Genomic DNA, 27,084 nt, shown 5'->3' with positions numbered 1-27,084 from the left:
AGTGACACACAACTGTAATCCTAGCACTGGGGCAGGCAGAGGCAGGAGTGTCTTTGTGAGTTTGAGGCCAGCCTGGTCTACAAAGTGAATCCAGGATAGCCAAGGCTACACAGACAAACCCTGTCTCGAAAAAAATCCCCCACAATGCCTGTGGCCACTGGCCAGTTAGTGTAAATTAATTGTTGAGCTCCAGGTTCCCTGTGTCAGTCAAGGCGCAGGTGTCAGATGCTTGGAATGTTCTGGAAACAACAGGCTTTGCTCTAGAAGCTTATGTTCCAATGAGTGAACAAGACAGGACAGACAAGAAAATAAACAACCAAATAAATGCACAATTGCAAGGCATGATAAGTACCATGGGAGAAAAATAAAACTCCCAAGAATCTCTAACATGGTGTAATACTGGAAAATTATCAGGATTATGATAATAATAATAAGCATTTTGGGGAATGAAACAGGCAATTAGATGCTCTGGGAAGAGCAAAAGCTGCGTGGAAAGAAGCATAATCAGTGTGAGAATTAGTCTTTGCTGTGAACAATATTTACATAGTCATAATGATTTAACTAAATGTAAAATGTCAGCTTGAAGGTAACAGATCACCTATTACCTAATGGGAGAGTTCAGGAATGTCAGCAGAGCGGTTAAAAAGGCGTAAAATGAAGTTTAAAAAACTGCAAACCAGGTGTGTGGTACAGGCCTAGGGTCCCAGCACTGGGGGGAGAGGGGCGGGGAAGATGGAACAGGGGTCTAATTTACAGAGCAATTAGTGAGAGCCTATCTCAAAAACAAAGAAAGCAACAAAAGTTGTGACAGAAGCAAGTTATTTAGAGGAACTGAGCTAGACATCAGGAGTAAACCACGAGAAAGGATTCGGAGCTTTGAGGTAGGCCGGTGGGAGCAGGAGTGAGGGAGGTGGGGGTGGGCAGGTGGCTGGGAGAGTAATGAAACTGGTTGCTTCTGCCCGGCTTTCAGGCCACTTTGTTGCCAGGCCCTATCCCAGGCACAGGAAACTCAGAGCTAAATATAAGCGCCCCAAAGCAACCAAACCACCTGAATTCACAGGGCTGTAGAGTGGCAAAACAGAAAGCAGAGAGCCTGGCCAGCACAGAGGCCACCAAGACCTCTCAGTGGATGAAGGTGCTTGCCACAAAGCCCAATAACTTGCTCTCAACCCCTGGACCCATGGGGCGGAAGGAGAGAAGCGACGCCTGCAAGGTGTCCTCTGCCTCAACGCACACGCTTCCCCACAGCACACACGCGTGCACATACACACAGAAATGTTAGTTTTTGAGAGGGAGAACAGGGTGCAGAGAATTTTAATTCATTCATTCATTCATTCATTCATTCTTTCACTCATTCATTCATCCATTCATTTTGGTTTGGTTTTTTCAAGACAGGGTTTCTGGGGGCTGGAGAGATGGCTCAGAGGTTAAGAGCACTGACTGTTCTTCCAGAGGTCCTGAGTTTGATTCCCAGCAACCACCTGGTGGCTCACAACCATCTGTAATGAGATCGGGCGCCCTCTTCTGGCCTGCAGGGATGATACATGCAGGCAGAACACTGTATAAGTAATATGTTAGTAATTATTAAAAAAAAAAAAAAAGACAGGGTTTCTCTGTGTAGCCCTGGCTTTCCTGGACTAACATTGTAGGCCAGACTGGCCTCGAACTCACAGTGATCTGCCTGCCTCTGCCTCCCAGAGTGCTGGGATTACAGCCATGTGCCACCGTGCCCGGCAGATTCTTTTTTTTTTCTTTTAAAGATTTATTTATTTTGTGTGTATGAATGTATTGCTTGCTTCTATGTCTGTGTGCCACGTACATGCCTGGGGCCCTCAGAGGTCAGAAGACCGTGTTGGATCCCCTGGAACCAGAGTTACAGATAGTTGTCAGCTACCACAAGAGTGTTAGGGACTGAACCTGTCCTCTCGTCTCTGTGACGGCAGCAAGTGCTTAACCACAGAGCCAGTTGTTTTTTTTTTTTTTTTTTTTTTCCTTTTTTGAGACAGAATCTTTATAAAGACCAGGCTGACCTTGAACTCCTTAAGTAACCAAAGTTAGCCTTGAGCCTCGGAGCTTCCTGTCTTCATCTCCCAAATGCTAGGATCACAAGGCTGCCCCTACGTGACGGGTTTACGCCGTGTTGGGTGTGAACCCGGGTTTGGAGCACGCAAAATTAGCACCCTAGTAACCGACCTACACTGCAGTCCCTTCATTCTTCTTCGTATCTGAATAAAGCTTCATCGCATGGCATATTTTATTCATATAGCTGAGCCGTTCCTCATTTAGCCGTTATGAGTAGCGTTGCTCTGAGCATTAGTGCTGAGTATTTGTGTAAATGTTAATTGGCTCTCTTGGGTTTAAGCCCAGAAGCGCAATCGCTCAAGTGATGACGCTACGCTTTGCTTTTTTTTCCCTCTGAAGATTTTTAAGCATTTCAAATTTTATTCTTGATTATCCTGTGTGTGGACGTTCCCGAGGGTCAGTGCCCTCGGAGGCCGGAAGCTGTCAAATGCCCAGGCGCAGGAACTACAGGCAGCTGTGAGCCACCTGCCCTGGAGCTGAGAACCGGACTCAGGTTCTCTGCAAGTGCGCTGCTCGCTTGTAACTGCTCCCTCGCTTCCTCCTCCTTCTTTGGAGACACAGTCTCTCTATGTAGCCCTGGCTGGCCGAGAACTCACTCTGTAAACCAGGCTGGCCTCAACTTCACAGAGATCCTCCTGCCTCTGCCTCCCATTAGTAAGGACTAAAGGTGTGTGGAGCTGTACCACGTGCTAGTTATTGTGCTTCTGCTTCTTCCTCCTCCTTTTCCTCTTCCTCCTCTTCTCCTACTTCAAGAATTATCGGTAGCCAGACAGTGGTGGCACATGCCTTTAATCCCAGCACTCAGGGAGGCAGAGGCAGGTGGATCTCTGTGAGTTTGAGGCCAGCCTGGTCTACAGAGCAAGTTCCAGGACAGCCAGGGCTATGCAGAGAAACCCTGTCTAGAAAAACCAAACAAATTCCCTTAAAGCCTATTGCTCAGTGTTGGAGCAATGACTCAGTGGTTAAGAGCACTCACTGCTCTTGTACAGGACCCGGGTTCAGTTCCCAGCACCCATATCAAGTGGCTTACAACCATCTGTAATCCAGGGGATCCAAAACTGACCTCCTCAAGCACCTACATGCACGCGGTACATATAAATTCATACAGGTACACACACAGACCTATGAACAACCCTCCTGTTCTGCATTATAATCCCTTGCATATGAGTCTGCGAGATTACACACTGCTATGGGCTGCATCCGGCAGCAGGATGCACTGGGCCACAGGGCATAGGGCACTTGTGATCTCGACAGCCATCCTGACTTTTCTCACGTCAGCCTCACATGCAAGCATGGGTCTCAGCCAGCACCTGTTTCTGATCTGGGTGGTGAGTGAGCGTATCAAGGAGCCTGCCATGGACTGAGAAGCCAGAGCCGCCTCAGAGGCCCAGGGAAGCAAGCAGGCTATGGGGCGTGGGTGTAGCATGGCAGAGCTGACCTGCTGGCTGGCATGGCCTGCGGCCAGAGGAACTAGCGGACCTCTACTGCCACCCAGGGGTTGCCACTGGGACTGGGGAAACGGAGCTGGTGTAAGAGGCTAGAGCCAGAACAGCTCAGTCAGAGTCCCGTCCTCATTCTGGGATCCGTGGATTTGCTCCCACGTGACCTCAAGAGTCACCTCACTGTCTCCCTTCAGACCCGGAATTCAACATCCTGTGGGCATTTCTGGCTCCGAACTCCACGGTTCCTGGCAGACAACCAGACTTTCTCCCCGGTCCAGATGGCTTTTCCTGCGGAGGTTTCTGTTTCTGGTGGAGGGGTCTCCCTCATGCTCTGGAAGGGCCTGGGAGGTCCTGATTTCTATTGCTGTGAACCAAAACAGCTCAGTTCAATCCAGCAAGCTCTTCCTAAGTGCCCTGGGGGTAAAGCCACGGTCCTCTCTCACAGCTTCCTGATCAGGCTTCTAAACTCTGTGATCTGGCCTCCATTGGGGGGGGGGGAGACCCACAGGGAATGCTAGAGTCCTGTCTGCCTGCAGGTTCTTCACTCCCAGCCCCCCATATACACAACCCCCCATATACACAACCCCACATAAGCACCCTGCCGCTGGGTGGCCTCTGCACCTTCTGGCCTAACTTCTCCCCCAGGTGTTTTTGTTGGGCCGGTCGGTTTTTTGTTGTTATTGTTGTGGTTTGTTAGGTTGGCTTAGTTTGGTTTTTATTGAGACAGGGTTTCTCTGTGTAGCCTTGGCTGTCCTGGACTGTCTTTGTAGACCAGGCTGACCTCGAACTCACAGAGATCTGCCTGTCTCTGCCTCCCTGAGTGCTGGGATCACAGGTGTGTGCCATCAAGGCTGGCCCCAGTAAATTTTATTTCAGGGTCCTGGAGATCTAGCCCAGGCTTGGTACGCCCTCGCCAAGCACTTTATTGTTGTGGCCATAACTCCCGCCTTCCTGTTAGTCTTGCTCAGTTAACTTCCCTTAAGTCCCTGTTCAGAGTTAATCTCATCAGCCATTTTCCTGACCTCTGTATAAAATAGCATGCTGGGGGGCTCAGGGGACTGTTCAGAGAAGTGCTTGCCATGCAAGGGTGAGTTTAGGTCCCCAGCACCCACGGAAAAGCTGCTTGTGGCAGATAGTGGGTGCCCGTATCCCCTTACTCTCAAGAGACAGACACGCTGATTCCTGGAGATCTGGCTCCGAACTCCACGGTTCCTGGCAGACAACCAGACTTTCTCCCCGGTCCAGATGGCTGGAGATCACTGGTCAGCCAACCTGGGTGAATGGGTGGGTTCCAGAGTCTATCAATCAAGAGGGGACTGGTGGAGAAAGAAGCCTGACATCCAGGCTGTGGCCGCAACACATACACACACACCATACCACACAAGGAGCTTTGTGGCAGGAAGGACTGTTGGTGAGGGTCGGTTCAGATGAGGCACCGAGGCCTTCTGGAGAGGAGGCTGGGCTTTTCCACAGAAGGTCTCCATTAAAGTTCTTGAACAGGGCTTAGTGCTCAGGAAATGGTGAGTTCAGGGAAGGCATTTGGGCCGGTGCCTGGCTGTGCTCATCACGTAAGAAGCAGAAAGGCACGCTTGGGGCTCGGGTCCCCAGCCTGGGAGCTGTGATTCCGGTGAGGGGAAACAGGCTGATTCTTCTTTCCATGCAGGTCTCCATGCAGGCGGTTCCTCCTGACCTCAAAGCTGGCTTTAGAACGTGGGGAGGTGGTGACAATCCTCCACACAGTGAAACAACCCTGCCCTCTGGTGGTCACACCGGGCACAGCCACCTCAGGACCATTTAGCCAAAAAGAAGGGAGCAGACATAACATATGAGATGGCGGGGGGAGTGGGGTAAGTAGGTGTTGGAACGCATACCTGTAACCCCTACACTAGGGAGGCTGAAGCAGGACAATCAGGAGTTCAAGACTAGCTTGCCCATGATGTTCTAGGCCAGCCTGGGCTACATGAGACCCTGTCTCAGAAGAAGTAGAAGAGAGAGACCAATAGTTACAGTAATCTCCTTATGTGGGTGTGGTGTGCACAAACCCCAGAACTCAGGAGGCAGACGCGGGTCTGCGGCAGGCTTGATGCAGCCTGATCTAGAGATGAGTTCCAGGTCATACAAAACTACACAGCAAGACCCTGTATCGGAACAGGAGTAGGGCACTGAGCACGCCTTAAATCCCAGCACCTGAGGGGCAGATGCTCTCTGTGAATCTGAGGACAGCCTGGTCTACAGAATGAGTTCCAGGGTAGCCAGAGCTACGTAATAGAGAGCGTATCTCAAAAATACTGATATATAAAACAAGCAAACAAATTTAAAAAACTAAAAAACAACAACAAACCCACAGTGGCTGGAGAAACGGTTCGGTTCAGCGTTTAAGAGTGCTGCTGCTCTTCCACCAGACCTGAGTTCCATTCCAAGCACCCACATCGGCCGGTGTAGGGGTGCCTGTAACTCCGGCTTCTGGGAGTCTGACACCTTCTTGTGGCCTCCTGCACACACACACACACACACACACTAAAAACAACAAAACTCAGATCATCTTTTAAAGATTTGTCCGAGGGCAAAGCACGGCCACTGTGCTTGCGTGTTCACAGAACATGAACTTCCGGTCTTAGGTCTCCATCTTCTGCTCACTGTCAGACTGGGATAAGAGATTCTGTGGAGCCAGCAGTGGTGGCGCGCCTGCGATCCCAGCACTCAGGGAGGCAGAGACAGGCGGCTCTCTGTGAGTTCAAGGCCAACCTGGTCTACAGAGTGAGCTCCAGGCCAGCCAGGGCTACATAGAGAAAACCTGTCTTTTAAGTGAGAGAGAGAGAGAGAGAGAGAGAGAGAGAGAGAGAGAGAAAGAAATAACACCATTCCGCCCCTACCCACCCATTGTGAGGCTCATGCCGACATGGTGATATTCTGAGCCATCTCACTGGTACTCGTGCTTTGGTGTGCGTTGGGGTGGTGGTGTATTCTTTGGTTTGGTTTGGTTTTTCTGAGGCAGGGTTTCTCTGTGACAGCTGTAGCTGTAGCTGTAGCTGTCCTGGAACTCTGGGCTGGCCTCCAATTCACAGACTCACCTACCTTCTACCTCTGCTCTCCAAGTGCTGGGACCAAGGCATGTGCCATGACACCGGCCCCATTTAGATCATTTTTGTAATTCTGATGCTCTTGGAGTTTCCACCCTGTCTTGCTCCCAGGTCGTCTGTTTCATGAACTATTTACAGCACCTGTCATAATGCAGGTACTGGCTAGGAGCGGAATGGATAAACCTTAGCACGCAGCTCTTTCTGCTCTGCTTGGAATCACCCTGTGCTTTTCTGCCCTGAAATCTTCACTCCGTGTCATAACCTATATTGTCACATACTTGGCAGGAAATCATTGCTAATGGCCGCAGGCAGCCACGGAGCGAATGCCCTCAGCCATTTGTCTAGTAAACAGCCCGGATAAGTGGCTGCTTCTTCAGATCAGAACGAGGCAGAGTGATGAGTGTTTAGTCTCCGCAGGAGTGAGCTCAAGACAGTCATTAGCACCCCCAGGGCCCTCTGCCCCTTGCCTGAGAGTTCCCGCAACAAAGCCAAGGCACCCAATACCCAGGTCTTCTCAACAACAGCCACCTGCAGGGTCCTAGCTGGGGACTGAGCAGTGACAGGCGGGAAGGTGTCAGAAGCCTGACACTGCCCTGAGTCCACTACCCTGCTGGAAGCCCAGAAACTCAGGAGGCAGAGGCAGTGCTATGAAATACAATGATGTAGTGAGGGGCCTACCATGGCAGGCCCATGCCAAGTTATGCTCCCTGAGAAATTATCCCACAAAACAGATGCTGGTATAAGGAGGTTTACTGGGGAGGGAGAGGAGGGCCTGGAGAAGGAATAGAGGCATCGAGGAAGCCATATAGGCAGGCAAAATGAGAGCCACGAGGGCAGAGAAGAGAAAGCAGGAGAGAGTGTACCAGAAAAAGAGAGAGCTGGGGTGGCCAGGAGGGGGTCCTTTTATCAGGCACACACCTGGCAGCTAGATCCCTGAGGGCAGGCCAGCAGAATCTCCTGCACACTAACAGGGAGGAAGATCAGGAGTTCAGGGCTAGCCTCAATACACAGTCACATCACAGCCAGCATGATACCCCGTCTAAAACAGGTTTTAGAAAGACCCCTTGAAATAACCGGTTAGAAAGCACCCTGGAAGAAAAGAGTGCATGCAAGATGCCAACACAAGAGGAGCTGTTTAGAAATTCAGAAACGAGAATCCTATATATCCTCTCTAAATGAAAGGTATGAGCTTGAGGAACGTAAAAGGCTCGAGTTAAAGGGAAAGACACATTTTTGTCTTGAACGAAAGAGCCATGCTGTGCCCAGCGTAGTAGAGCAAGTGTGTAATCCCAGTGAAGATCAGGAGTTCACATTCAGCCTTGGATACGTAGAGAATTGGAGGGCAGCCTGGGCTACGCGTGATTAATAAAGGCTGGGTAGCCTGGTGGTGGTGGCAGTGTATGCTTTTAGTCCCAGCACTAAGGAAGCAGAGGCAGCTGGAGCTCTCTGAGTTCCAGGCCAGCCTGGTCTACAGAGCAAGTTCCAGGCCAGCCTGGTCTACAGAGCAAGTTCCAGGCCAGCCAGGGCTATGCAGAGAAAGCCTGTCTAGAAAAACCAAAGAAATAAATAAAATAAAGGGGATGGTGGTATATGTATTTAATCCCAGAATTTGGGAGAGGCAGGCAGATCTCTGCGTTTGTTGTAGGCCAGCATGATCTACATAGTAATATCCCAGTTAAAGGGGAATAATGTATTATTCCCTAAGTTAACCTATAATGTTTCCCTAAGTTAACCTATAAATCTATTAGGTATGTCCTGTCTTCCCCACTCCCATCCCAGGACTCTCCCTCTGCAGAGCATATGCTGGTGTGATTTATTTTGTAAGTGTTTTATGTTGCTCTCCCATGAGGCTAAGAAAAACGACACCGAACGTCATCTGGGAGATGAATAAATAAGTGAAAAGAGGCAATAAGGCCCTTACCAGGTCATCTTACCAGGTGGTAAAAATACAGCGTGAAGCTGGGGCAAATGAGGCAACTTGGCCCACCCTCAAAGACAGGCAGGAAAAATCAATAAGACACCAGACCAGAAACAGATCCAATACTTGTGGAAGTTTCAAATTCTCTCAGAGTGGCACTAAATCAGTCGGGAAATGGGCTAGTCAGTAAATGGCGCTGGAGAAAGGTGACCATGCAGAGAACAATTAAATACGGAGCCAAACCTCTTCTCCCTGACATCAGAATGAATCGCAGATGGGTTCAAAATGGAACCCTCAAAATGGGACCACAGAGGGTGGTGGGGGAGGAAGGGCGACAGGCATGTGTTATCCTGAGTCTTTAAAACATAAAGCTCCCTTGTGGCAAAAAAAAAAGCCAAAAAACACACACACAAGGTTAGACCACAGATGAACTGGGAGATATCTGCACCAAGATGAGAGACAATATACTAATTTCCTCAGCTATGAAGAAGGATTAGAAATCCATAAAGTGGCCCAGAGTGGATCCGGTAGAGAGACTGAGTGAAAGAGATCAATGCGGGATTGACATGTGGAAAGCCCATCTTAACCCTTGACTGTGAGAATAGGAATTAAAACGAGAGGCAAGTGTCAAATGACTAACAAAGACATGGAGAAGTGTTCTTGAGGCCGAGATTATTTGTGGAGATGGAAATTGCTGGAGCCTTTAAAGGTGGTGATTTGACCAAAGCCACCAACATGTTAACTACACGTGCAGGTCAAGCCGGCAATCCTACTGCTAAGGATTAATTTCTCTGCAGCATTTTCCGTAAGGGCAAAGAAATGGATGGAGGGCGGCATTGGGTGATTTGAAAAAGTTCTGACTCCTGCTTTTAAGAGACCAAGGTGAAGCCGGGCATGGTGGCACACGCCTGTGATCCCAGCACTCAGGGAGGCAGAGGCAGGCAGATCTCTGAGAGTTCCAGGCCAGCCAAGGCTACACAGAGAAACCCTGTCTCAAAACTCATGTGGAGGGTCACAACTGTCTGTGCCTCCAGTTCCAGGGGATCTGACATCCTCACACAAACTCATGCAAAACACCAATGCACATGAACTAAAACTACGTTAAAAATAAAACAAAAACAAGAGAACAAGGTGCTGAGAGCTAGGTTGATCTTGCGAAGGTTACATACAGACACATTAGTGTGGTTGGTTATACATATACATGCAACAGAAGGATCCATGTGCTGGAAAGAAAATTGGACGGGGTTAATAAAGTCAGTTGGTTCTGGCAGGAGGCTAGAACATGGGGCTGAGGGAAGAGGAGGCCCTTCTGACCTTTAACCTAATATGCTGAGGGGATTTTTCTTTTCTTTTCTTTTCTTTTTTTGTGTGTGTGGGGGTGTCTTTTCCAGACAAGGTTTCTCTGTGTAGCCCCAACTGTCCTGGACTCACTTTGTAGACTAAGCTGGCCCCGAACTCACAGATAGCCGCCTGCCTCTGCCCCCTGAGTACTGGGATTAAAGATGTGTGCCACCATGCCTGGCAGGATTTCTTTTCTTTTTTTAATATTTTTTAAAAATTATTTCTACTTAGCCAGGCACGGTGACTCACGCCTTTAAATTCCAGCGTTCAGGAGGCAGAGGCATGTGGATCTCTGAGTACAAAGCCAATCTGGTCTACAGAGCGAGTTCAAGGACAGCCAAGGCTACACAGAGAAACCTTGTCTTGGAAAAGTTTTAACTTTAATTTGGATGGTGTGTGTGTGTGTGTGTGTGTGTGTGTGTGTGTGTGTGTGTGTGTTCATGGAGGCTAGAAGAAAGCATTGGGTCCCCTAGAGCTGGAGTTCATGTGCTTCTAAGATGCCCAACTCAGGTATCAGGATCTGAACTCAGGTCCCCTGAAAAAGCACAAGTGTTCTTAATCACTGAGCTCCCCACACTTTTTCAAATTAAGATTTTTTTTTTCAATTCTGTGCGTAGGAGTATTTTTGCCTGCATGTATGTGTTAGAAATAAGTTTAGGATCACAATGAAAAGGGTCGCCACTTCAGCTGAGGTATCTGGACAAGGCAAAGTTTACCCTTGATCAAGAAAGAGGGTGAAAATGGCAACCTAAAAATGGCAGCACTCATCTTTAATCCCAGCACTGGGAGACAGAGGCAAGTGGATCTCTCTGAGTTCAAGGCCAGCCTGGTCTACACAGTGAATTCCAGGAAAGCCTGGACTACATAGTGAGACCCTGTCTCAAATTACAGAACAAAACAAAAGGTGTGCTCAGAAGAGCAAACACACAGAGACAGGAAGTGCACCTTTTATCCTGACTCAGGTGCCGGCTGTGTCTTTTCCCATTGACTGGCTAATCCTAAAAGAATTGAGGTACAGGAAACAAAGGAAGGAAGGGGCAGCATCACATTCCTGGAATGCAGCAGTGGCAAAACATTTGCATGAAAGACTCCCAAGGTGGGGCCGATAAAAAAGATTTGATTTCTAGTCCTAAACACAGATTGTACGGTATTTGATAGAAGAGGCTCGTATTTAACATTCCCGACGTATGTAAAAGCATAGCACGCATGCCTGGCACCCCGAGGGGACCAAAAGAGGGACCGAAGTTACAGATGCCTGTGTACCGCCAGGCCCAACACATTTCTTTATTGATCCAGACAGATGGGAAGGCTCATGCCTTTAAAACCTGCACTGGGAATTCTAGGCTAGCATTGGCTACACAGTGTGACCCTGACCTAAAAAAAAAAAAAAAAAAAAATAGTGTCTGTAAATGGGGAAAAGGGCATAACACCTGTGCCAGGCATGTATATGGAGAGCAGAGGATACTTCCCAGGACTGGTTTCCTCTTTCTATCCCCTGGGTTCCAGACACTGAACTCAGTTGTCAGCCCTGGGCACAAGCACTTTTACCAGCTGAGCTATCTTGTCAGCCCCGCTCTCCTCTCCATGCTGTGGTTGCTTTGCTTCGGGGTTAAGATCTCTCAGAATTTAGGCAGAGTGGCATACCTAATCTCAACCCCTGGGAGATGAAGGCAAGTGGGTCAAGAGTTCAATCCCAGGGAGCTGGGGAGATGTCTCAGCAGCTAAGAGAGCAGAGTGTTCTTCGAGAATAACAGGACCAGAGTTTGGGTCCCAGCACCCACACAAGTCTGAGTTCCAAACATGCCTGTAACCCTAGCTCTGAGCCAAGACAAGATTGTTGGGTCTTGCTGTCTTCCAGCTTAGGGGGAAAAAAAAAAGCCCCTGCCTCAAAGAAATAGGTGGAAAGCTTAGAAGAGGACACCTGATGCCCTCTTCTGGCCTTGAGTTCTCACAAGAGGTTGCCTGCACCCCCATGCCCAGCTAGACAAACCTTTTTTAAAAAAGCATATTCAGTTGAGGCTTGGTGGTGCATTCCTTTAGTCCCAGCACTCAGGAGCCAGAGGCAAGCACATCTGAGTTTCAGGCCAGCCTGGTCTACATAGTGAGTTCTAGGACAGCCATGGCTACACAGTGAGACCCTGCCTCCTGAGCCAGGTGTGGTAACCACAGGACTGCTTGTGAGCTCAGACCCGCCAACCTTTTAAAAACAGCACCAGGCTGGGGAGGTGGCTCATCAGGAGATGGTGCTTGTCTCAAATCTGATGAGCTGAGTTTGATCTCCAGGAACCACATAATGGAAAGTGAACTGACTCCTGCAGGCCATCCTCCTACCTCCACCCACATGCCATGGCACTTGGCCTCACTCTGGAGCATATGTACACACACACATACACATCCAAATAAATAATTACACACATGTAATGAAGTAATGAAAACTAAAAATCGGTAGAGCAAGCCCTGCCTGCTTACTTGCTTTTTTTTTCTGAGACAGGGTTTCTCTGTGTAGCCTTGGCTGTCCTGGACTCCCTTTGTAGACCAGGCTGGCCTCGAACTCACAGAGATCCGCCTGCCTCTGCCTCCTGAGTGCTTCGATTACCGGTGCGGCGCCACCACATCCGGGTAAGCCGAACGTTCGAAGGGCATTTGTAAACCCAGTGGTGTGGTTCAGGTCCGCGAGCCCACTCTCAGGAGCAGAGGCAGGAGAGTCAGCAGCTGAGGGGTCATTCTTGGGTTATCTTGGATCACATAACAACTCAGAGATCCTGTCTCTCTAAGCAAAATAACAAACGTAAACTACAAAAAAAAAAAAGTAAGCCTTACATTAATAAAAACTAATTAGTAGCTGAAATACTTGGTATTCATTTTTAAAAATAAAGTAAAAATTGAAAACTTAATGATTAAAATGAAAATGTAAACTAACTGAAGCCCGAGTGAAATCACGTGGGGTGGTTTCTCCAGCTGATCCTGGCTTGGCGTCCTAGTGTCTTCTGTCCCCTTCCACCCCTCCCGCCCCGCCCCGTGTCGTGTCGTCCCCGCCCCCCACTCCCAGTCTTGCGGAACTAACCCTGGACCAGCCTGGGAGCGGGCTGCGGACACTCTCGCGCCAGCCAGCCAGTCCTCACCAGCAGAAACCCAGGCCTGAACCCTGGCCCTCTCAGTCAAACCATCCTGTGCCTCTTGGAAGCTCTCTGCTCGCTGCAGGGGCACAGAGCACCGCCCTGCTCGGCAGGTCCCTTCCTGTCCCTGCCGCGTGGCTTTGCAGGGGAGAAGCCAGAGGCGCTGTTCTCACCTGCTGTGTCCCGGGAGGCCCCGGAGGAGGGTGACAGCCCTGACAGCTGCTCTCGGCTGCCTGTCATTCTGCCACTCACATCCCAGGCGTGACACTGTGTGGGTAGGAACAGGTGGGGGCTTCCATGTTCTTCCCCACAAAAGTGAATGCTAAGAGGCAGGCGAGGGGACCTTGGGTGGCTGCGAGGAGAGCCAGCCTGCGCGGGAAAGAAAGGCAGGGTCACCTTGACATCAGCTGAAAAATGCACCCTTAAAGCCCGCGAAGGCCCCACACCTATGCCCAGCAACCTTACTTCCGGGCATTTCCCCTAATGCAAGAGCTCCCAGGAACACGTGTGGCGTGAGCATGCGCCCTGAGAGGCCTTGCTGGAAACCTAGAGGCCGGAAGGGTGGAAGGGTTCGTTTTGTGAGCTGTTTCACAGCTGCAGAAGGACCGGCCTTGGCTGTAGTCTAACTGGTGAAGGCTTTAAATAGTAGTGCGTAGTTGACCAGGGCTCCTGCGGAAAACTGCGGTCTCCCTCCCTCCCTTCCTCTTTTTAAGACTGAGTGTGTTCGTGCGGGCACCGTAAGCCATGTCCCAGCCTTGCCTTCTCCCCCCACCCCCCAACCCAGCGGAAAAGGGTACTTAGGGTTTTTGTTGTTATTATTTTGTCTCAGGGATTTTCACGACAAGGTCTCTTGTAGCCCAGCGTGGCCTCAGACTGGATATGTAACCGAGACTGGGCTTGAACTACTGATCCTCAGGTGTCCACCTCCTGCATGCCTCAATGGAGACATGTGCATGAAAGCTCTCTCAGCCAGGATACAGACAGCAGCCCTAGCCCATCTCCTTCAGATTTGCTCGCTCCCAGGCATCATCTATCAGCGTGACTCTACGCGACTTTTATCACGCTGGGATTGTCTTTAGGTGTATATAATAGATATTTTTATTTATTTAGCGTGTGTTTCACGTGCACACGTGCCCTTGCAGAGGTCAGAGGGCCCTTGCAGGATTCAGCTCTCCTCTCCCTCGTGTGGCTTCTGGTGACTGAGCGCAGGTCACCAGGCTTGGCAGCAAGCACCCTTACGCACACAGCCACTTCACAGGCCCCGAGAAACTGTCTTTCTTCATCAACACAGTTGTATGTGGAGGGAGACGGCCTTCTGCCAACCACACTGTCACACGGCCCGAGCACTGTCCCATCGGGCAGTCGCTAAGAGTGTGGGGCTCTACGACCCTCCGTAGCTGCTGAGCACACGCAACCGCAGCCCCTTTGGCATGCACAGTCCCCGCATGTAATCTGAGTCTCGGGGTGACCTCTGCTGCCCAGCGTGAGGATGTGTGCCAGGTGGGAGTGAAACACCCCTCCCGGAAGGAAGAGGCAATCCTGTGACCCTGAAGCCCTGGCAGGCTGCATGGGGGCTGGGGGTGGGGCAACGAAGCGCCGAGGGCAGCGTGCGCATGCGCAGGGCTAGCCCTCGGAGAACTCGAGGCAGTACATCAAATAGTATGATAGACAAAGACAAAAGGTCACCTTGTGGTGATGTTTCTGTTTTGTTGAAACCTTGTCTTTGATAGAGTGGTACCCTGGGTATGTGCCTTTACCTGCTGAACCATCTTTCTGACCCCACACCTAGCTTGTTTACAGGTTCTGAGGATCGAGGAATGGTGGATCCTTGCAGGTGACTTAGCTGCGACACCATTTTCCTAAGTCACTGCAGCGCCCCCATCCAACATGAGCATGCGCAAAGAATACAACAGTGCCACAGCCAGCTCTCTTGTGTATCCTCAGCCTCCTTCCTGGCCAGCTATGGCCACCCCTTGTCCCTCCTCTCCTCAGTCAGCCTAGCAGGACATTAGGGGCCAGCCCAGGTAGCAGGGTGCACACACACCACGGCAGAAAACACCTGCTTAGCCAGGCAGTGGTGGCGCACGCCTTTAACCCCAGCACTCGGGAAGGCAGAGGCAGGCTGAGCTCTGGGAGTGCCAGGCCACCCTGGTCTACAGAGAGTTCCAGGACAGCCAAGGCTACAGAGAAACCCTGTCTCGAAAAAAAAACAAAGACTCCTGCTTGATTCTCTCTGGCCCTCCCAACCCCATCCGCATTCCTCCAAACCCTATACTATCAATCGGCACCAGGAGCTTCACCAATAGGTTCTGTCTAACCAAAGGTCAGGCAGCTCCTTGCCTTGAAAAAGCTCTCTCAACTCTGGCTTGGATCCCCCCTAAATATTCAGGAATGGCGTTAGAACCAAGGGCGTCTACACCTCTCTCTCCCCCACCTCTCCCGTCTCTCCTGAACCTTGGAACCAGTCTTGGGAGATTGAGGCTAGGTTGTCCCTGCCTGTATTCTCCCAGCAAAGAGGATTTGCAGAACCCTCCTGCTCCTCCCGAGTGCCTAGCTTGTCACAAACAGCAGCAGCGGGAAAGCCTGCTTGCTGTGTAGGTTCAACCCTGAGAATCCACGGAAAAGGCCAGGTGCAGTTGTACACCTGCAGACCCAGCATAGGGCGGGGGTTTGGGGGAGGCATGGGACTCCAGACTAGCGGGTAGAGACGGTCAGGCTGCTTTTTCTCACACGCAAGGTTGTACTCAGACTTCTAGACATTCACTGTGGTGCGCCTTCATGTAAACACACACACACACACACACACACACACACACACACACTTCCCCACCAGGATTAATGTGTGTCTACAGGTTCCTTGTGTTTTGTCTTTGTAGCAGCATTGGGGGGGGTCCTTTGAGGGATGGGTCCCCTATGAAGGGGGTCTGAACTCTCTCTTCTCTGTGTCTGCCATGAGAATGTGAGGCCCCAGATTCTGGACCCAGCCTTCAGGACAGTGAACTAAATTAGAGGCTTCCTTTCTAAGCAAACTCAGCCCTAGGGAACCAGTGAGGCTATAGAAGAGAGGCCGTGACAGGGTCCCAGATTGTTCAAGAAGGGCCTTGTTTGTTTCTTGGCAGACAGAATCTCAGAGCTGAAGCCCAATGCCCACCTGCTGACTTCGTGGAAGGACTCAGGAACCAACTAAAGTGTCCACTGTAACTTTCTTCAGTTGGTCTCATTTCTGGGAATCTATTTCAGGAGGGAAAAAAAATACAAAAAGGGGGAAGCCAAAACATAAAGATGTTTATTGAAGCTCTATTTATAGCGAAAATAAAATATATATAAACAAACATTCAACAAGAAAATGCCATGCAGCCATTTGAAAGTAAGATTCCACATCAACATTGAAAAACATCAAGAAAAAAGTAGAGTAAAAGCCAAATATACATTTACAACCTTGTCAAAGAAAAAAAAATAAGCAAGAAAAAGTGCCCATGAAAATACCTGTTTGGCGGGGCTCTCCCCATTTGCTCAAGGGTCCCTACACAGTGTCTCTGCTATCCTAACCTCCCTCCCGAACCTGGTGGAAGAAACAGCCTGAACAACCCTTTGGAGTGGACACCCCGATCAAGGCTGCTGGGTGCTCCCTCCTGGAGATATGTAGGAGAGGCCCTCTTGATAGGTAGGACAGGGGACACTGTGGGTAACTCGCAGACCCCAAGGCCCTGAGGCAGCCCGTCCTCAGCCCATCAGTACCCCTGTTGGCCACTTGTCCCAGCCCTTGGGTCAAGAGTTTGCAAATATTTCCTTCTAACCCCCAGGTTCTTCCAGGATTCCCGCAGCCCCAGCCCCAACTGTCTACCTCCCTTCCCTGACTTCTCCCTTCTGGACTCTGGCATTAGTAACTCCCTCCCCACTGGTTCTACTGCCACCTAACTGTTTCCTGATCTGTTTCCTGCTCCGGTCTGAAGACAATTGTTGTTTCCGGGAGTCAAGTCGCCTTTCTAGACAACCCACCTCAGTCTAAGTGATCTTTGAACTTGAGCCAAGCTCCCTCTGCCCTTGGGTCCCAGCCCCTAGTTAACACCCACAATCCACTGCCCCCTCTTCAGTACTTTACTGTGAGCTGTCACGTTAGGGGAAAGGAGACGCAGGACAAAAGGACATTATGACGGTGCTTTTTTTTTTTTTCCGTTTTTCTTTTTGCACAAAAACAGTCCATTTATTCAAGTGTTCTCCAGCACAAGTACATTAGAAAGGAGCTTTATTATATCCTTCTGGGCACAAAAAAAAAAAAAAAAGTGATGAAAGCGGAACTGACAGACTTTCTACATCTGCTGTACGCATTGACCTTTTTAATTATTTCATCAACAGCTATGCCACAAGCATCACGTACACAGAGATACAACTGGACGCCGGACGGTGCAGCAGGCTGTGTGAAGCCCCCCCACACCCATCCTGGCCGTCCCAGAACCAGACTGTGAAATGTACATTATTACTGTCAATAAATAGAGAAGCAACCCTAACAAAAAATACAGTGGTAGAAGGATGCTGGGACCAGGAAAAAACAAACAACAATTAAAAAAAAAATAGGAAAAGAGAGAGGAAGAGGAACAGAAAGGAAAGAGAGGGCCAAGGGGAGGGAAGATTCTGGAAGGTCCTGCATGTAGCTGCGTGGAATGTGGAGTAAAAGAGCTCTGCCACCGGGGTCAAAGCGAAATCGTCTGTAACAGTAAAAGTTATTACCAAATCAGCTACGGAGTTTATTTTGTAGTATGAATACATGATTTCCCACAAGTAAGCACCCGCTACTTCGATGCCTCAGCTAAAACACGTGAAATCGCTCACTTAGTTTTCAAGTACAAAGTTAAAATGCCTTTTTAATAATAATATATCAGAGTAAAATAATAGTCTCTTTTAAACTCCACTACAAGAGAACAAAACAAAACATCATTGTCCAGACAGCAGACTTAATTTAACAATATATATTTTTAATAAAATGTGTTTAGCACCTTGTTGAGTCACCTCCTCCCTCTGCATATTCTAAGGAATTTCAGCTTTTGTTGTTGTTTCTGTAGAATTCTCGGGCCGGACAACCAAATTAGTCTGTAAAATGGGACTAGGTGAGACTTTAGACCACTGCTCATGTCCTCAGGTTCGGGTGCTGGGTGGGGGTTAGGAGTCTGCTCTATGAGCCCACAAATGGAGGGCATCCCACTAGGGGAGCCAGCTACTGGAGTTTCTGGGGTCCCCTAGAGAAGCTGCCGAGTCCCTCCCAGCAAAAGACCTTCCGCATTTCTCACTCGTGGCCTGCTTTTCGGCCTCAAAGCTCCAGTGTTTGGGCTAGACACTTGTCTCCAACCAAAGGTCAACCTTAGCTGCATCTCGGAAGCCTGCAAGTACAAGGTCTTACTTCCCAAAGACCTCAGCTCTCCTAACACAAACAGGCAGGAGCTCACAGTGACCCCCATCAACCTTTCCTTAGGGGGTTCCCCGACCCAGCACTGCTGCTCCCTGTGCCGGCGAGGACTGGATGGGAAAGGATCAGAAAAGCCACTCTAGCCACCCGACCCCATCACTCAGCAACACCTTTGCCATCATAGGGGGCTGACAGGCTTCAGCCGTCCCCCGCCAACTGGACAACTCAGTGCCACCACCTCACCACAGGCACTGGGAACAGGCAAGCACCAGCCAAACTCAGATCCACACACGGGCCCGCCTGCAATCTCAGCTGGGATGGCCACAGAGTCCCAGCCCCCAGCCAGGGCTCCTCCAGTGACAGGGCCTGAAGACCAGCAACAGCTCCGCCCAGCGAGACAGGCCTGGGAAGTCACACTCTCTGGGCACACTGTGTAGAAGAGACTATGGAAACCAACTATCTGTAGCTTTCCTGCAATCACACGCCTTCAAAGCGGCTCAGCTTAACTCCCCCAACTCCTAAACCTGCGTGTGACGGCCAGGGTTCCCCGAACAGAGACGCCGTGGGGGAGGGTAGACGCTTCCGACGTTGGCCGGCCTTACTACCAGTAGCCCCTGCGCCCACACTCCAGCCATTTGCCAAAAGCCATGGCGATCTTTACTCCTTCCATCTCTCTACCTGCGGCCACGCCCAGCCCATGGTCCAGGAGGCTCCTCGGGGGACTTCTGCTTTCTCATAGTGTATCCCACAGCTGAGGGACAGCCTACTGCAGGCTCCCAGGCTTACTGAGTCCTGTGGGGAGGAATTAGCACCAGCTTGGGACCCCTGCTGGCATGTGTGCCTCCGCAGGAGGCCTTGGATCCGTGACCCTGGCACTAGCACCGGCTACCTCCCCCTGGCAAGGGCCACGGATCGGCTCGAGGCCTCACAGGGCACCTGCAGAAGGAAGGCTGTCACTCAGTGACCAGCACCTTAGTTTCCAGGGAAAACAAGCCTGTTCTTTGGAAAGGGAACCCCGATGGGGATCCTCCAAGGCCCTGATTGCAGCCTCACCTCCATCTACAAAGAGCTCCTAGATGCACTGCGTCGACTTCCTCCAGCCCCACCTCAACTACCATAGCATCCTAGCAGCTCTCCTTTGGAAGGGACCCGAGAAGCCCCACTCGGGGTAGAGGTGGAATAAGAGCCAAGCAGGCATATTCCCGAAGACCCCTCCAAAGATACTGGGGGCCTACACGCCACCCTAAGACCAAGCCCACAGACTGGGCAAGAAGGAAAGCCAGAGACCACCAGGTAGATGCCCCCACGAGGAATCCACTCTAGGGAACTTGTCAGGTCAGTGCTGGTCAGCCACCTGCAAGCCTCCACTCAGTCCTTCGGGAAAGCCACGTGCTCTGACAGTGAGGCTCCTCTACCCGGGCCCTCACACTCACCGCAGGGATTGGGGAGCACCAGGCCCAGCTGAGGCGGTGCAGGGCTGCTGGGGAAGGCCAGCTTCTTCACATAAGCAGCGGGCGGAAGTGGGAGGGGAAGGCCTTTGAAGACAGTCCTGACAGCAGGAGCTGGGAAGACCTTGCCAGCGCTAGAGGGGGAGGGAGCACCTGGGACTGCCTAAGGCAGCCCTCCTCCCCTCCAGTCCTCCTGCATGGTGCTGGTGGACTCCGGGTCAGAATGGAGCCCTGCTGGAGCATGGGAGGACATCACATTTAGCACAGGGACTCCAAGGGGTCAAGCAGCCCCCTCTCCGGGATGCTCCAGCCCCAGGGTCACTACCTGCCAGGCAGGGAGAACCAGCTGAAATCTTAAAAACCTATCCAGAGAAGACGAGCAGAGGTGGGCAGGACTACACAGCCCCAAGAGGTGTAATAAGCCACCAGCTGAGCTTACCCTGAGCAGTGAGCCAAAGCCTCTGTTTAGTCTTATCACTAATTACTAGACTGCTTTTCTCCAAAAGCGAGGTTGGCTGTCCCATTTTAATTTTTTGAATACGTTTATTTTCCTAATGGAAGCCCAGAGGCCAAGACAGATTTCAATTTGACTTTGGTTGGGGAGAATAGGTAGGGGGAGTGAGGGCTGACTTGACTGGTGCTAGAGTTGCAGGTCAGTGACCACAGGCTGCTAACAGAAGAATCTTTGACATCACCAGGGGCAAAGGGTACAGAACACAGACCTGCCGGAGGAAGAGCCTGCTTAGACCAAACCTCCTCCTTTTCCTGCCTTCAGCACCTAGCAACTTCTGAGATCGAATCTACCTGTCCTCAGGGCAACAGAGGAGTAAGAGCTGCATGGGCCCACTCCAGTGTCCTGATCCTGGGCAGAAGTATGCCAGGAGCTCCCTGGTGTGCACCCAGGCGGAAATAGGTTCCTGTGCATGTGTTAGACTGACTGATGATGTGGGGCTGTCTGCGAGAGGGACCCAGGCTCAACACTGAGCCCGCTCCCTCCAACCCCCACTGTGTATATTTCTTAAACATGACCCTATCTATGTATTTATACAGGGCCTATCATAGGCCCCATCTTTCTAGGGATGCGGTCTTGGGACCATGTGCTTGACAGCACACCTCCCAGCCTCTGCTGGTCCCAGGAGGTGGCGTCCCCTCTCCCATTATAAAATATATATCTCTATATGCCACATATCTACACTCCATCCATCCAGGCAAGCTCTGCCCACTGGGCCCTCACCCCGGGGCCGACAACTCTGTCCCTTCCCACCGCCGACGCCAGGCTGCCTGCCCTGGGAAGGAAGCGGAACAAAGTGCGAGCACGCAGGGCCCCGGGTGAAGCTGACTCAAGGTCAGAGCGCAGCTATCAGACCAAACACTAGAAAAGAAACACGCGCCACGCCAACCACACACACGAGGAGAGAGGCTGCCCCGGCCTCCCTCCAGCCCTGACACACCGGACTCATGAGGAGGGGAAGAAGAAGAGAAGAGGGACTGGCCCGGAGGGTGGGCCTCAGAATTCCCTGGCCGCCTAGCTTGTTGCTGTACTGCCCAGTGGCCCACCTGGCCCGAGGGGTGGGAGCCAGGGCACCAGAGCCACTGGTCCTTAGAAGCACCTGCCACCCCCCCTGCACCTTGGTTTAAAACCGAAAGGGAAGGGTGTTGGGTTTTTGTTTTCTCAAAAGAAAAATCTGAAAACAAACAATTATAGCCAGAACCATAAGAATAATTATAATAAGGTGTCATCAGCCTCCCAAGTATGAAACTGCAGTCTTCAGAGATGACCAAAAACATCACATTCCAGGACCAAAGCTGCCTTGTGCAGAGGGGATGGTGGGGAGGGGGGCTCATAAAAGAACACACAAAAGGCAACTTAGACAGAAAGCACCAGTACATTTTGTATGTTTTTTTATTTGCTCCAGGTGGGGTTAACGGCTGGTCACTTTCCCTCACTCTGGATTATTTCTGATCCCACGAGGAGCCTTCAATGTGGCTGACAAATTCAAAATCAGGGACAAGGTTTTCTCATGCCATCTGACCGAGGCAGTCATTTTAGGTTCTGTTTAAAGGTTATTGCACGCGAGCCTGGATAAAGTCCACACTCCGCTTCCCCAGGTCCCCACCGCCTCAGCTGAGCCCCTTATCGGCAAGAAGCTAGGCGTGGGGTGGGGGTGGGGGTGTTCCTACTCTGGTCTGTTAGAAACCAGAGGGAAAAATGATACCCTCTCCCTCGGATTGCAAGCTCTCAAGCAGCCTCCCTCTCCCCATCCCAGGCTGAAACCCTTTGCACAGAAGGCCAGGTGGAAGCTGATGTTTTTACTCATCTCGCGGTTTTGAAAGCACCATTATGAAGTCGGGCTGTACAGTAGTTGACAGTACCTTTTATATATATATCTCATATCTATCATATATATATAAACTGTAAACAAGAGGTAACAACGGCTTCTAGAAACTGGTTTTCTTCAAGGTTTCCTGTGTGGTAGGCACCTGAAGTACTGTAGAAAAGGGTCTTGTGTGGTGTTCTCAGCGCCCTGCTCTAGTTGGGTTCTGTTTTGCATGACCAGGAATGGTGCTGTTGAGACTGCTCGTGGCTGTGAGAGGGCTCTCTGCCTCGAGTGTCTCTATTCTGTTCCTGTTTGTGCTCCTATCTGATCAGGCTAGAGACAACCAAAGAGATATATAGGAAAAGGAAAAAACAAAAACAAAAAAAAAAAACAATATATAAATTTTTATAGAACTTTCCCTCTCTCCCTTTCCTCTCCAAGGCTTTTACTTTTTTGTTGTTACTGACTTTGCTGCAATTAACTCTCTCGTTTCAGTCACAGCAAGAAACAAAAACCCAAACAAACAGAAAACCCCTCTGCAAAGAGTAGAAAACAAAAAGTCCACCTCCTAGGGCAGGAGGGGAAGAGGGGGAGGGGCCTATTTTGCTGTTTAAATAGGACTGAAGATTAACATGGAAAACTCAGGAGATGGTGTTCAACCCTGCGGCAAGGCCAGGCCCTCCGGCACTTCCTCCTCTGTGGTTTGATTTCAATTCCTTTTTCTCTTCTGGGTGCTGATACTTCTCTCCATCCTCTCGTTCTTGGTGTTTTATTGTGTTTTGTTTTTTGTTTGTTTGTTTAACTTTGTTTTCATCACTACTTCAGTTTGCCCCCATGTCCCTTACACACAAGCAAAATATTCCTTCAGCGGAGCGAAGAGGTGGCGGATGACTGGCACGCTCCACGACCGGCCCAGCAGTCTCTGCCTCGCCAAGCGGCTCATGTTGGAGACGTCTGTGTAGTGGACAGGGAAGCCAAACACCCTGTGGGAGGAAGGCAGAGAGGGCTGAGTGAGGGCGGGGGCTGGAAGAGGTGTTAGTCCCACTCCGCATTCCTGTCGCACGCAGGCGGACCTGTGCTTTACGGCAATTTAGCCACATGCCAGGCACTTTGTGGATTTAAAGGCAGGGGATATAATCCCAGCTTTGAGGTTCACACTCAGCAGGAACAATGGTAGTACTTGAAAAAAATAAAATAAAACAACAACCCAAAACCCCCACACCTTGCCTCTGAAAGGCCTCTTGGATGTGTGCTTCAGCTCCCCTGTACACAAGATCTGGAGGGCTGCAGCCAGGCTGAGTCTAAATGTACCCTGATTCATCTCTAAATGGCCCCTCTGAGAGGAGAGGGGCTCTCAAAAGAGTGGGACTTGGTGAGTTCCAGGGATCCCTGTTGCTTCGGGGTGGGTACCTGGGTACCTGTGAGAACAGCTTTTTTGTCTGGCTAAATCCTACTCAGACCCAAGGAGCAGCCCACCCAGCTGTGCGCCATCTGCTGTGGTCCCCGGGCATGTACACTGGTTTTCAAAACACCTACAACGCAAGTCCAGAAGGCCCATGGACTGTGTTGCAGGGTTCCAGTGGGCTTTTTGGGTGATTCTAAGACCCCTCCAAATAAGGACAGTCCCCGGAATGTGCATGCTCATTAATGTTTGTTAAAACTCACAAGGAATTTGGGGGAAGGGAGAATGTGGCAACCAAGGCAGAGCCTTCCTTCAAACCCTGCCCTGGTCAGGCACAAGCACCCCAGCACCCCACCTTTCCATTTCAGTGCACCAGAGGATGTCTTCCTTCTCATTCATGAAGACGGGGAAATGCTGGTCTTTGCCCTGCTTTATGGAGTTTGACCTGGTGGTAATGGTCCTCACTTTGCTGAACTGGAAGACAAAAGAGAAAGAGGAATGAGCAGGCATCGCTTGCTGCGCTGGGTCACTAAGTACAAGCCTCCCTCCTTCCTGGCCCCTGCTTCCCTGCCCACTCTGAGGTCACGTGGGCATTCTTGGCTAATCAGGCAGCAGCTGTGGCGGCCTCACTGTGCTTCCGAAGGACTGGCTCTCTCATTGGGGAGTGACTTGCAGGCAGAAGGAAGTCAGTAACTCAGCAGCTCAAAGGTGGACAGTGGGGCTCTCTAGTCCGGAGTGCTAGATAGTCTGGGTGGAACCTAATATCTGAGCGCGGCAGAGAGGAACTACACCAGCAGAGGCCGCTCTCCAAGCTGCGAGCTTTAAGTTCCAGCAAAAGAAACAAAATGAAAAAGCATTCTTTCTTTCTGAAGAACAATTTCATTGGAGTTTAAAAGAAAAACTCCAGAAAGGGCAAGCTGTAAACCTTGGCAGCTGCCTAGAGAGAAAAGGCTGTGCTGTTTAAGCAAGCGAATAGATCCCATACACGGTGGACAAACAGCCACGTGTTGAGGGGGGATGTTTTAGAGGTAGAGTAAGGAAGCCCAAAGTCTTAGAAAAGGCACACTTTTCTAGTCAGCATTCAAAAGAAAAAGGGGGGGCGGGGCACAGAAAAGTTGTACCTTTCTGAGTCAGGAAGGGGGCAGACCTAGGCAAACCTCTCAGGGACTGCACTGGGTAGCAGGAGCCATGGGACGCCCAACTTAAAAAGCTATGAGGCTGGAGAGACGGCTCAGAGATTAAGAACACTGGCTACTCTGCCAGAGGAACCAGGTCCAATTCCCAGCACCCACATGGAGGGTCCCAACTATCTTTACTTCCGGTCCCAGGGGCTTTGGCATCCTTTTCTGGCCTCTGCACGCACTCATGCGGTGCAGAGAATATGCAAGATGGCCATACACAGAGAGAGGCTCTGCAGCTCCCAGAACCTTGTTAAAGACCGCACGGTGCTGCCCCAGGGTGAGATGATTGTTGCGCACCAGGAGCGACTGAGGGGCGGCAGGCTCGGCCTATTCACTGGTTGTCTGGCTGTTATGACCCCACACCATCCCAAGAGCACGAGTACGCAGCTCTGCCGTGCCCCTCCTTGGCTGGCAGTCTGCGACCACCCCACCACCCTGCCCTAGGCTTGAGGCTCACCTTGGCTATTCTGCCATGTTCCAGACACTCCTGCAGCTCCAGCTTATCGTTCACAGTGGATGCCAATGGCCTAGGAGGCAAGAGACACTGTGGAATCACAGAGCAGGAAAGCCCTCTACCCCAAACACACACACAGCCTAACTCCGCATACTGTGCAACCAAACAGGCCTTAGTCCCTACAGGAAAACTTAAAAGGGATTTCAAAAACCCGTAGCAGGCAGCTAATGCCTATGGGGGGTGGGCGGAATGTACATCTGGATTTGTGGTGATTTGTTTCATGGGTGGGCATGCTGGCCGAGTTGACTGAAAGCCTGAAAGGCACATTTTTCAACGCATGTTTCTGCAGGAAAGCCCAGCACTAGGGGAGCGGAGGTGAAAGAGTTAGAGATCCGAGGCCAGCCCGAGCTACGTGGGACAAAGTTTTGCTCCAAACGTTAAAGTTCTCTGTTGCTGTGTAGTATCTCAGGGGAGTTCGGGGAAGTGAAGGCCACTTGACACGGACCTTTCCTACCTTAGAGCTAGCTGGGTGCAGTAAGATGATCTACCATCCCAACACTCAAGGGAGGGGAGGGGTGGGCATCGAGGAGTCCCAAGTTTGAGGCCAGACTAGAGCACATAGCAAGACTCTGCGGCCCCAGACAGCAGGGCCAGGGCTGCAGCTCAGTGGTAAGGCCCTTGCTATTCAGCAAAGGCGATCTCAGCTGGACACTTAAGTGTGTCCCTCCTTGGGCTGTCCTGCCTGCAGCCCACTCCTCCTACAGGCCCCATGCCAAGAGCGCTCACCAACCTGTTCATGCCAGGAAGGTTACCCCAGAAGTAACGGGCCCTGTGTGCAGCAGAAACTTCTTTGGCGTCAATCATCACAGGGTTAGACTGTAAAACAGGAGATGGTTTCAAGATGATCAAAGGAGGAGTGTTAACTAAATACTGCCAGGTAACTGGCCTGGCCTGAGGCTTAATTCCCCAGAGGCACTTTCTTAGGGAGCCATACACTGGAATTACTGAAGACCCAACAAGAATCAAGAAGTAAATAAACCTAAATACAACCCTCGGCTTGCTAGAACATTCTAGATATTCTAGCACAATCCAACTGAACTTTCTGTGATGACAGGAACAGTTACTGCGTCAGTGACCACTGTGCTGTGGCTGACTCCTACATCAGGGCACTCCAGGACTTAGCAGAGCAAGCCTGAGAGCCTGTGTGTGTCCCATGCCCTCACGTTTACCGTCTGAGCCTGAGCTGATGGAAGCGCAGGCTGACAGTAGCAATCCCCTGTGTATGGCTTGTACTTGGCTCAGTGACTAATGGGGCTCACATCACAGGAAATGAAAGCAGACATAGCCATGATTTTATATCAGGTAGCATAAAACGCCCATTAGGGTACCAGAGAGTGAGCCTAGGCCATTCTGGTGAGAGAAAACTGAACTTGGGAGTTCTCTGTAGAACCTCAGTCTCAGAACCCCAGCCTATCTGTTTGATCCAAGGTCTACCACCATGACACTTTCTGAAATAAGAGCACCCTTTCTTTCTAGGTGTCCCTCTAGCACCACCTACTTTCTACATGGGAGGTCTTCCTCAAGCAAACAGAAGCCACCAGTCCCCGGCTCCGGCATCGCAGACAAGACAGAAATGAAGCAGCAGTCCAAGGTAGAAGCCATTAGTGAGCTGGCCAAACCAAGGTTGCTGTCTGTACCTCAAGGAATCGTGAGATGTCCCTCTTGTCACTAACGCCCATGGCCACCACATTCTCAAAGAGCCAGAAGAAGGGACGGTCGTCTCCTTCCTTGGGCCGTGCATCATGCAGGAGGCGGTAGAATTCAAAGAAGAGGCGGCCAGTACCCTCTGAGAGATTGGGAGAGAGAGAGAGAAAGCCATCAGCTGGGGCTATCTGCATCAG

General features: G+C 50.8%; 1 protein-coding gene across 8 annotated transcripts in view; it reads right to left on the bottom strand.

Moving 5' to 3' along the window:
* Positions 1–16,243: 16,243 nt before the first annotated feature.
* Dnmt3a (DNA methyltransferase 3 alpha) overlaps positions 16,244–27,084 on the bottom strand; it is a 106,276-nt gene continuing 95,435 nt past the window's right edge. For all 8 annotated transcript variants that reach the window (XM_060365227.1, XM_060365226.1, XM_021648280.2 and 5 more), the window contains 5 exons: positions 26,881–27,029; positions 25,974–26,059; positions 25,187–25,256; positions 23,904–24,022; positions 16,244–23,129 (listed from right to left, as the gene is read on the bottom strand). In XM_060365227.1, coding sequence (XP_060221210.1) covers positions 22,988–23,129; positions 23,904–24,022; positions 25,187–25,256; positions 25,974–26,059; positions 26,881–27,029 — 566 coding nt within the window. In that variant the 3' untranslated portion in view covers positions 16,244–22,987. The remainder of the gene's footprint in view (positions 23,130–23,903; positions 24,023–25,186; positions 25,257–25,973; positions 26,060–26,880; positions 27,030–27,084) is intronic.

The sequence above is a fragment of the Meriones unguiculatus genome, chromosome 1, assembly GCF_030254825.1.
Source record: "Meriones unguiculatus strain TT.TT164.6M chromosome 1, Bangor_MerUng_6.1, whole genome shotgun sequence".
NCBI lineage: Eukaryota > Metazoa > Chordata > Mammalia > Rodentia > Muridae > Meriones > Meriones unguiculatus.
Note: the sequence above shows the minus strand (reverse complement) of the source record. Positions and strands in the feature narration are given on the sequence as shown.